General features: G+C 39.0%; 1 protein-coding gene across 1 annotated transcript in view; it reads left to right on the forward strand.

Moving 5' to 3' along the window:
- The window catches only part of TOPAZ1 (testis and ovary specific TOPAZ 1), a 62938-nt gene that overhangs the window by 8417 nt on the left and 42304 nt on the right, over positions 1-12217 (forward strand). Inside the window, 2 exon segments of the mRNA XM_069560795.1 lie at positions 6219-6280; positions 6984-7111. Coding sequence (XP_069416896.1) covers positions 6219-6280; positions 6984-7111 — 190 coding nt within the window.

Below are 12217 nucleotides of genomic sequence, written 5' to 3' on the forward strand. Positions count from 1 at the left end.
AAATGAAAATATGTAAACTGAGGTACAAGAACACTCAGTTCAGTTCAGTCACTCAGTCATGTCCGACTCATTGTGACCCCATGAGCTGCAGCATGCCAGGCCTCCCTGTCCAACACCAACTCCCAGAGCCTACCCAAACTCATGTCCATTGAGTCACTGGTGCCATTCAACCATTTCATCTTCTGTCGTCCCCTTCTCTTCCTTCCCTCAATCTTTCCCAGTATCAGGGTCTTTTCAAATGAGTCAGCTCTTCGCTTCAGGTGGCCAAAATATTGGAGTTTCAGCTTCAGCATCAGTCCTTCCAATGAATATTCAGGACTGATTCCCTTCAGAACTGACTGGTTGGGTCTCCTTGCAGTCCAAGGGACTCTCAAGAGTCTTCTCCAACATCACAGTTCAAAAGCATCAATTCTTCTGCACTCAGCTTTCTTTATAGTCCAACTCTTACATCCATACATGACTACTGGAAAAACCATAGCTTTGACTAGATGGACCTTTGTCGGCAAAGTAATGTCTCTGCTTTTGAATATGCTATCTAGGTTGATCATAACTTTCCTTCCAAGGAGTAAGCGTCTTTTAATTAGTTTAGGAAAGAGGGTTGTGTATGCTCTTGTATGTTTGATGCTCAGTTGAACCCACATCTCTTACATCTCCTGCATTGGCAGGTGGATTCTTTACCATCTGGGAAACCCAGATAAGAAGGTTGAGAAAAACCAAAATTTGTACTGCTCCTTAGCAATTGGATTGATTTAGATTAACAAAGGGAAAAAGTTTGAGTCCCATTAGACCCATGCCTAGCATGAATGTACCCTGGGTAAACTATATCATCTCAAGAAACCCACTCCACTTACTTCCCCAGAATCTTAGAAAATTAGTTTTTCCCCCCAAGGGATTGGCCTTCTGTCACCAGGTTTACCATGCCAAATTCCTGAAAAAAAAAAAAAAAAAAAGGAAAAACCAGTTTCCAGAAAAAGTAAAGGTCATTCTCTTTCTCTCCCTCATGTATTGTATATAGACTCCTTGGCCTGTCTTTCAAGAAGTTCTCCTTGGTCCATTCTCCCTTTTCACTGAGTGTCTGAGGAACTCTAATTCTAGTACACAATTTTACACTTAATTGTAAGAACTGACATTTCGTGTCTGTCCTATGCTAGCTACATATATTATTTCAGCAAGTGGAACCATTCAGAGATTGAAACTGGCCCTATCTTTAAAACTGAGTCAAAGTCACTAACTTTCCAAAGAACGCTCAGCTCAGTCAGTATCAGAGCTGAGATCTGGACCCAGGCCCACCTGCTCCAAAATCTGTCTTCCCTCCCCAAAAACAGCATGCTGGAAGAGTGGCATTTTGGCTCTTTCTGTGGCTTCAAATCCATTACTCTATAGACTGCCAGCAAACATTGTTTTCTTTTGGCCCCTTTCCTCTCTCATCTCATCTTCCTCTTTACAGGATCAGGTATAAAGAAGCATCATTCTAATGTTTACTTTTTTGTCTTTTGGACCACATAAACCATTGTTTGTTTTTGCTAGAATAAATAGTATTGTTCTTGATGGAGTTATTATTTGTAATGTCAGGAAACCGAGCACTGCACATCATGGCATCAGGCTTGGGAACCTCTGGCCCAGTGAATTGGATATTGTAGTATTTCTCTGCTTTTGGCCACTACTATCTACAGAATAATTGCCCCAGTAAGTTTAGGGTAGTCTTTTTCACAGTCAGTATGTGAATATATAAATAAGTGAACATCGACTGCATTCAGCTATAGTTAGCACCTCAAAAGGAAGCAATAACATTCTGAATTTTTCTTGGGCAATAGTTTTCAAGTTTTTTCTGTTAATAATTATTCTAGAGCTGTCATCTCCAAACCTTTTTGTCAGTTACCCATACTAAAGATACATTTTACATTACAATCTGGTACATACTTATGAATATGTAAGACACTAGATTTATAAAAATAATATTTTCCTTACTACAAGTGGTGTAGTATCATATTTTTATTTTATTCTGATTTACTTAAAACTCCTGGTTGGAACCCATTAAATTTCATCACTCCCTTGAAAAATGCTCTGTTAGAGGATAAACTTCATGTAATCTGTGTTGCTCTTCAGAAGCTTCCCTAAGTCTCCTTTTCACTCAGATCTTCTCTTTTGCTTCCCTGTATTCTGTAGCCTCAACCAAGTCTGCTTCTCTGCTTTTCTCCTCCTGCCTTTCGTTTTTCTTCCTTTGCTCCACTGACACAAAGTTGTAATATATTTATGGGGGTTACAGTCATATTTTTTCTACTCTAGGTAAATTTAAAAATTTTATGTCTCTTTGTGTCTCACAAATTCGAAACAAAATTACTTCTAACAAGACTGGCATGTGCAATCTTACCTTCCTTGTAAGTTAGTTATTCATAGTGAAAAGTTTCTCACCCTTATGAGCTATACCAGCAGTATTAAAAGTACTCTTGTAATACTTTGATATTAAAGCAGTACACTTGCTATACCTATTTACCTTTTTGGGTATGGATTTTTTTTTAAGGCATAATCTCTTATTTGTCTGGATCCATATCTCTTTGTGAATATAACTTGCAGGATAATTTGAAACATCCTTCATTCTCTTATTTATTGAGTCAGTTCATCTTTTTCATGCTTTTACCTTAAATATCTCTCATGGTTTTTCCTTTCTCTCAATTCTCACTGCTATTATTTTATTCATATTTTTTCTATATTATTACAATTAGCTCCTAGTTAATCTTCCTGAGCTCTTTTAGTATATCCTCCTCTGCAGTAATTTTCGGAAAGAGAAATTGATCTTCCAGTGACTGCTGGCAATGCTCCAGTGGCTTTCAGCCACCTAAGGTCAGAGTCTAAATTGCTTGGCATGGCTTTTTATGGCTCTTTGGTGGATCTGCATCCATTCTCTCTTTGGCAGCTATGGGGCTGTTGAGGGGGAAAGTGCAAGGAGAGGCTAATAAAAGATGAGCAGAGCAGGCAGCTCCCTGTTTCCACAATGTCAGATATTTGAATCCTTTTACATATGTTTCTTTATCTGCAGATTCCTTTCTTTTCAGTGTTGTCCTTTAAATCACATCTGAGATGTTATTCTAGGGATTTGTTGCAATAGTTCTCTTGGCCCATATCTCAGGATATTGTGTATGTGTGCCTCGTCCTATATGGGAAGTTCCTAAACAGGAATATTCATTTGAGTCTCCCTCATGTCTGGCTGATGGCACCCCACTCCAGTACTCTTGCCTGGAAAATCCCATGGACAGAGGAGCCTGGTAGGCTGCGGTCCATGGGGTCGCGAAGAGTCGGACACGACTGAGCGACTTCCCTTTCACTTTTCACTTTCATGCATTGGAGAAGGAAATGGCAACCCACTCCAGTGTTCTTGCCTAGAGAATCCCAGGGACGGGGGAGCCTGGTGGGCTGCGGTCTGTGGGGTCACACAGAGTCGGACACGACTGAAGTGACTTAGCAGTAGCAGCAGCATGTCTGGCCAGGAAGATGTTAGGGTCTGAGTGTATGGAGAGCAACTAGATGTCTATGGACCTTGTTTTCATAGAGTGTTTAGTCTGTCAAGGGTTGCAAATGATTAAACAAATACAATAAAATATGACAGGAAAAATACAAGATGTTGAAGGCTTCCTGGTCCTCGTGACATTTAAGATGAACATGGGCTGCTATCTATGGGGTCGCACAGAGTTGGACACGACTGAAGCAACTTAGTAGCAGCAGGCAATAGGCAAAGAAAAGTGAGTAGAAAAGTGAGAGGGAAGCAAGAGTCTATCGTCAGGCCCACAGGGAAGAGCATGTTACAACTGAGAGACAGCAATAACATGCCATGACAGTGTTCAGGTGGTAGGAAAGGAAGCTACAGAATATGCAGAAAGCTCAGTTGTGTGGGGCTTTGTAAATAGGATGACAGTAGAATTGACCTTTTGAGTTGCAAAAATTTTGAGAGGGACATGGGGAGGTATTAATAATTAATACACCAGGTTAAGAGGCATACACAAATCATCCTAGATAAACTAGAATCCATGGTGAGTTTGAACTTTATCCTAAGAACATACCAGGATTCACTGAAGTACTTCTTAAGTAGAAATTTTGATCAGATTTACAGTTTAAAAATCATAATAACTTTGGTGTGGAAAATAAATTGGCAAGGAGCTGTTGTAATAACTAGATCAAAGCACATGGTGACTTCAGCCAGAAGTGGGGGTGGATTTAAGAGAGATTTTAGGAAGTGCAGATCTATTCATCAAATGGTAGCAAGGTCCAAGGTAGGAGTTAGGGATGATACCTGGTTTCTCTTGTTTCAAAGAAGGGCATTTACAATTCCGTGATCAGAACAGTCAGGACTGTGGAATGGTGCTGGTTATGAGCTCAAATTTAGACATGTTGAGTTGAAGAGACCTTTGAAATACTGAAATGGAGATACTCTAGTAAATAGACATGAGTCAAGATGGGGTGGGGGAGATTTGTATATGTTTCTGTCTTGTCATTTTATTTTTCCTTTCTTTAACCTGTATACTTATAATTTGCAGCCTCATGAGTTTTCTAGGTGTAATCTAAAACTGTCCCCACAACACACACACGCACACACACACACACACACACAAGGCAGAGGGAAACCAGAGAAAGAGACAAATCACTCCAGATTAATAGGTAACAGGTTTAATAAGCAAAGGAAGTTACTTTCGAGGCTTGTCTTGGGAAGCCGCATGATGAGCAGATCTTCACTCCAGTCCACCAGAACCTTTTCTTCTCTGGACTGTGCTGGGTCTTTGTTGCTTGTGCGGGCTTTTCTCTAGTTGCAATGAGCAGGGGCTATTCATTGGCCGTGGTGCGTGGGCTTCTTGTAGTGGTGTCTTCTCTTGTGGAGCACAGGCTCTAGAGCACACCGGCTTCAGTAGTTGTGGCTCGTGGTCTCATTAGTTGCAGTTCTCAAGCTTTAGAGTGCAGGCTCTATAGTTGTGGTGCATGGGCTTAATTGCTGCACGACATGTGGGATCTTTCTGGATCGGGGATCAAACCCCTGCCTCCTGCATTGGCAGATTCTTTACCACTGAGCCACCAGGGAAGACCCCCCAGAATATTTTAAGATTACATAGAAACCTTAACTGAGTTCAGTCACATATAGCATCCAGATGGTCTCAACAGCACCTACCATCCCACGGCAGTGTCCTTGGGCACCTTCCAGTGTGGGGAAGGCAAGCAGAACACACATTCCAAGGATGCATGAAGGAATGAGGAGTCCCAGATGCCTGGGTCCAGCTCACAGGTCGGCCAGCAGTTACCTCCTCTGACAACTTCTGTTTCTAGTATTTATGTTGGGGGGAAAATTACTTCATGTTTTCCAAAGCCTTCAAAGAATGGTGTATGTAAAATGTTGTGTTTTCTTCTTTCTTGGCTAGGAAGTATCCCTGAACCAGTGCGCAGTCATAGAACTGTAGGATAAGTTTAATAAAACTCATTTATTAAAGGAATAAATAGTGAGGTCATGGGTGTTTATTATATTGTGTTTGGTGTACTTTTATTTATTTTTTGTCTTAAGTTTTTAAAAGAGGAATAATATTAAGCCATTTTTTGAGTGGCTCCTGTAAATGTAGTTTTCATTTGTTGAGCCTATGCCATTGGCTTTAAGAACATTTTATGTCATTTAATCCTCACAGTAACCTCATGGGTAGGTAGTATTCTCATTTTATAAATGTGGTTAGACTCAAAGAAGTTTAATAATTTTGCCACAATTGACATAGTAAGTGGCAGAACAATATTCGAACCCAGGTTGGCTTAACGACAGTTAAGCCATAGCTGTTACTATTAAATCTTAGGTTGTCTTCAGGGACTACCAAAAAAAAGACTCAAACTGCTCTCAAACTCATCCATTTACATTGACAGTAAGACACACATATGCTTGCTTGAGAGTAGGAGTTAGTCATTATCTTGCATTGGTGTAATACTTTAAAAAATGTTTCAAATGCTTGGTGTATGTTCTCAGTTCTCTCTGAGTAACAAAGTTTGAATGGCAGCACTTCCTAACCATTGTGGCGAATGTGATTAGAGAATCAAATTCAGAATTGATTTAGGTGTGTGTCCCCGAATAGTACTGTGACCTTGGAGGACTTGAGCTGATGTTCACCAGCTGCTAAAGCTAGTGTTATATAATGTTTAGAGAAGTGGATAGTTCTGCAAGAATATGTGATAATGTTTAAGCTCTGTTTGCTTTGTGATAGAGAACTGCCTGTACCGGATCCCGGATCAGTGAAGTCAGAGATCTGTGCTTCCTTGTCAGCAGGTAAAACTTGACATTTTCATAATGTATAACATTGAAGTGTTTTTGTATCTCTCTTTAGGCACAGTCAGAATGAATTTATTTAAAAAGGAAGCTTTTCCTTTCAAAGTCTGTCAACCCTGTTGTACACACTTTGTCAGTTTTTCTCAGTTTAACTGCCTGGTTGGCAGATCAGATTTTGAGAAATTTTCCATTTGATTATTTAATAAATAACTTTGTTAGGCTTTATCTATAAAAGATAATTGAACTCAGCAATTTTTGTAGTCTTATTTTGAAACCGAAATATGTATTTAAGCTTAATCATATTTTAAATGAGTCCTTTTTAATATTTTTTATAATTAACAGTTAATCATAAGTTTAAATAACCAAATCTTTGCAGGAAATAATTTAATTGGAAAGTTAATTTCAGAAACTTTCAGGTTTTAAAAATGCATTGAAAATAACTGGACATGATCAAGAAAGATTCTTAAATTTATCTTTATGTCTTAATTTTGTGTTACTGCCATATCTTTTTATACCATGTAATGGAGTTATTTTGATAGAGAGGGAGGAATAAATGTATAATTTGCTGAAAATGCTACTTCATATTTGTCACATTGGACTTTAAAAGAGTCTCTGAATTCTAACTCACTTTTAGAACAATCTCTAAATGACTTGGTTATTTTGCCATTTAAAGTTTCTACAGTTGAATATTATTTCTTTTCAGCAAGTGAGATAAAACATGATTCCAAAGATGCAAACATTTCCTTAGGAGAAGTTACTCATGAAACTTCTTCAAATGAAAAACCGGGAGGCCTAAGTGAACAGACAAAAAGTTCAGACTTGGACGAAAAGGTACTAGAGAATCTTTTGCATTTCCTTATTTCCAGATGGTGGTAAATATAGAAGTTCATCTTAGCCGTACACTCACGCAACAAGGATAATGCCTTTTTGTTGAATAAAAGTCACATCATTCTGGCCATGGACTATATAGTTTGGTACTTGGCATAAGCACAGTATTAACAGACTCTCACTTGTCTGAGAAAATGGGGTGTACTGTTTAATTACATATTTAGCTTTTAAGGTTCTTCTCAAACCTATATGAATCTTTCAAAATTGTTACATATCTTCCTGCCTCATTAAACACAAAGTACTGAATATCATTTGATAGTCTTTGAAATTTTAGAATATCACAGTGCCTGAGTGCTATGAATGCAAGCATCAGTTATTCAACCACAGATGCAGAAGGCCTAGGAATTGAATAAAAACCTAATTTAATGTTGAAACACACCACTGGTGTATGATATGGGGAAAACAGGGTATCAGTTATCTGCCAGATAAAGTGTATGATTGTCTTAACCTGTTGAATAATTTAATTGACACCTCAACAACTATTTCATGGTTTCTTCTTTCTCCTTATTCCTCCTGATTTGTCCTCACAGCTAGCGACTTTATTTCCTGCTTCACCAACAAAATTGAAATAATTGGAAAGGAACTTAAGTTCCCACCAATATGTTAGACCACCTACCTGCATCTGTTCCCAAAACTCCGGTTTTTCCTGTTATAGTGGGTGAACAGGCCAAGGCTATCCTTCCACCTGTGTGCTAAAATCCACCTCTTCTCTCTCTTAAAATATGCTGCAGCAATTCTTTCATTACTGGATCATTCTGTTTGACATCAGCATTCTTTTCTCCCATCTTCAAACAAAACCACAAAAAAAGCACTTTCAAGGTTCTGTTTTCCTTTTCAGCAGTCATCCTGTTTCTCCAAAAGCTTTTTAGACCCACCATCTCCAGTCGTTTTCCTCCAGTTCCAAAGATACTCGCCTTCATCTCCACCGAAACTACCCTTCTTACACTCCCCAGCCAACTCCTCGTTGGTGAATCTAATGGACATAGTTCAGTCTTAATCTTACTGACACTGTCACTAGTATTTAGCAGTTTTGTTGAAACATTTTTTTTACATGACTTTGGTGTCATTTCTGTCTGCAACTTCCCAGTTGGTTTTGCTGGTCTCTCCTGATCTCCCTGACCTCTATGTGTTGGAGCAACCCAGCACCTAGACCAGGAATCTGTTCTTTTTTCTGTCTAGATTTGCTCCTTAGATGATCTCATGCACCCTCATTGCACTGAATGCCACCTGTGTGCTAAGACTCTCAAATTCACATCTCCAACTTGAACTTCTTCTCTGAGCTGCAGAGCTTTGTATCTAGTTGCCTGCTTGACTTTTCCACTGGGATCTCCAATTGGGCTTCCCAAACTTAACGTGTTCCAAACTGAACTCCTGTTATATGTCCCCTCCCCTGCCACATACCAGCCTTTCCTGTCATTTTTCCCCTTTACTATTAATGGCAACCCCATCCTTGATAAATCACTTAGGCTTGAAACCTTGGATTTCCCTTCCTTTCTTTTTTTCTCACTCCATATGCAGACTGTAAGGAAATCCTGCTGGCCTCAGCTTCAGATGATGTCTGGAAATTGTCCTCTTTTCTTCACTCCCACCCACACCACATCACACCCAGGCCCAGCCTGTATCATCTCCTGCCTGAATTACTGCAGGGGCCTCTTAACATTTCTCCAGCTTCTAATATTATTATCTTATAGTTTATTGTCAACACAGCATAGGTTAGACCATGTTATTCTTCCCCTTCAAATTCTCCAGTGGCTTTTAATATTCAGGCTCAAAGCCACAGTCCTTACTATGACCTACTTGACCCTTTATCTGTCCCCTTCCTCCTCCTCCCCAGCTTTGGTTCCTCTCTGATCTGACTACTCTCCTTAGCTCTTGCACTCTGACCACCTTAGCCTCCTGCTGTTCTTGGAACAAACCAGGCTTTTTCCCACTTCAGGGCCTTTGATTTTGGCATTTTATCTCCTAAAAAAAAAACAACAACTATATAGCTGACTTTCTTATTTCCTTCACATCTTTACTCAGATTTCATGTTCTCAGAGAGACCTCCCCTGGCCATGCAGTCTAAAATTGCAATATTTTCCTTGCTGTCAACATTTCATATCCCCCTCTTTTGTACTTGTCATAATATAACATCCTTTACATTTACTTATTTATGTTTATCTCTGTCTCCTCCTGCTAGAATGAAACTCCATAAAGGCAAATATTTTTGTCCATTTTGTTCATAAATGAACTTTCACACCTAGAGCAGTGGCTGATAGAGAATAATAATACAAATGATTGTAGGTTTCTGTTTCTTGTATGTGTTTTTGTTTGTTTTGGCCACCTGGCATGGCAGGTCATGGGCCAAGCCTTTAACAGATAACATATGGACAACCCAGATTTACTGAGTTAATACCTTCAGTTCAGTTCAGTCGCCCAGTTGTGTCCGACTCTTTGCGACCCCATAAATCGCAGCACGCCAGGCCTCCCTGTCCATCACCAACTCCCGGAGTTCACTCAGACTCACGTCCATCGAGTCAGTGATGCCATCCAGCCATCTCATCCTCTGTCGTCCCCTTCTTCTCCTGCCCCCAATCCCTCCCAGCATCAGAGTCTTTTCCAATGAGTCAACTCTTCGCATGAGGTGGCCAAAGTACTGGAGCTTCAGCTTCAGCATCATTTCTTCCAAAGAAATCCCAGGGTTGATCTCCTTCAGAATGGACTGGTTGGATCTCCTTACTGTACATGAAATGTGTACTGTTATTTCCCTTCACAGATGAAAACACTGAGACTTAGTATCTTATCCAGGGTCACACAGTAGAGTCCCTTGACTCTGTAGCAGGGGTCAGAAAACCTTTACTTTAAAAGACTAAATAGTAACACTTCTCTGGCTCTGTGATCCCTATGGTTGTTGTCACAGCTACTTAACTCTGTCGCTATAACGAGAAAGAAGCCATAGACAGTATGAAAACAAATGTCAATTGCTGCGTTCAAATAAATCTTTATTTACAAAAACAGGCAGCCTGCAGGCTATTGCTTGCCAACCTTTGCTCTAAAACATTAAAAAATAAACAGTTTGTATCCTGTTCTACTTAAAGCAGAGAGAAAACTTAATGCATTCTTTTCTGCAAGGATAGATTTTAAGAGATGTTTGCCAGAATTCACTGAGTTCTTAACGCTAAATATTTTAAAGATGTAGACTGTTTTCAATATTAGCTCTTTTAAAAATAATCCACAAAAACATTTAGCTGCTTCCTAGAGTGATGCTATTTTTTGGATTTGTTTAAGAGAAGAGAAATGATACTTTTATCCTTCTAATACCATGGTAAACGTCAAAGTATCAACTCTTTAGAAAATACATGACCCTGTCAATAATATTTGTCTTTAAGATATCTGGCCCCCAGATTTGGGAATTAACAAATTTTAACTATCCAGCACCTTACATTTTGGAATTTCAGAGGGTAAATATGTTGATTTATAGGGCATAGGTCTAGACTGCCATTTTTTCTGCTTTTATGTATGGTTTTCTGTGAATTTTTAGAAATGCTTCCTTATTGATCTTATATATCTGTATATATTTCTGTCTTTTCCACCTATAGGCCTTGTTTTTTCTTGCTTTTATGTATCAGTTATACTCAGAATCCATATACAACAGTTTTTAGGTTTACTATGGTGGTAATTGCTTAGTGATTCTAGTTTTGAGCCCCAGATAGTCAAAACGCTGGTGTCCTTAATTTTTATTTGGAAACAATTGTAAATTCACAAAAAGTTGCAAAAGTAGTTTCCCCCCATGATTTCATCTTAACGCCCAGTATCAGAAACAGAAATTTGGTGTTAGTATAATGAGGGTGTACAGTTCTGTGTATTTTATCAAGTGTGCAGATTTTTTGTAGCCTGTAGTGCAATCAAGATGATAATTACATCATTACAAAGACCCTCCTAATACTACCTCTTCATCACACCTGCCTCCCTACCCCTAACATCTGTAAGCTTAGCAACCATTAATATGTTTTCTGTCTCTATAATTTGGTATTTTGAAAGAAGCGCCCAGGTTTGCACTTGCTGGGCCCTCTGGTAATGGCATGGTTAGGTTTCTTCAGTAACTTTGGTGGGTTCATCCTCCAGGTTATTTCCCGGGGTAGTAGGCAGTTGAAATGTTTCTTCAGTTCTTTTAGTGTCACCTGGGTTGTTTGGAGTCTGCCTTACAAAGGTATAGCTCAAGGGTCAGCTGGAGGTTTGGACCAAGTTTAAAGCACATTTAGGGACTTCCTCTCTTAGGCTCTCTCCTTTCCAGGGTCCCCAACCTCACATCCCAGTTTCTGACTTTGCCTCAACTCTGTCTTCTGGTTCTTTGTTTCATTCAGGAGGGCAAATTTTTAGCCTTCCAAGTGGTTACAACTGAGTTCTCCCTTTAAGAATAAATTCATAAAAACAAGACTGTTACCCAGTGTCATAAAAACAGGACTGTTACCCGGTGTCATTCCCTCTTTCCCTCCAGACTGTGCCTGCTTTTCGTATCTCTCTGGTGTCTTCAGGCAGTTAGTTTGTTTTTGTATTTTGTCTAGGGTTTATAGTTGTTACTTAAAGAAGGATTAGCCCAGTAAGAGATACTTACTTGCCATTTCTTAAACTGGACCTATTGTGTATTCTTTTTATTTTTTGTTTCAAACTTTATTTTTTGTTTCAAACGTTAAACTTTTTATATTATTTTGGGGTATAGCCCATTAACAATGTTGTGGTAGTTTCAGGTGAACAGCTAAGGGACTCGGCCATATATACACATGTATCCATTCTCCCCCAATCCCATCTAGGCTGCATCCAGTTTTTTTTTAATATCTTGTCTAGGGTTTATAGTTGTTACCTGAAGAAGGATTAGTCCAGTAAGAGATACTTGCCGTTTCTCAAACTGGACCTATTGTGTATTCTTTTTAATTTTATGCAAACGATAGCATACCATTCTTTATCTTTTTTAAACTTACTATATAACAGAGAGTGTTTCCTTTCCATATATGTAAGGATGCTTTCTCTTTACAATTATATAATTATCCACTATATGGATATACTCTGCTC

Source organism: Ovis canadensis, chromosome 19 (assembly GCF_042477335.2).
Source record: "Ovis canadensis isolate MfBH-ARS-UI-01 breed Bighorn chromosome 19, ARS-UI_OviCan_v2, whole genome shotgun sequence".
Lineage (NCBI taxonomy): Eukaryota > Metazoa > Chordata > Mammalia > Artiodactyla > Bovidae > Ovis > Ovis canadensis.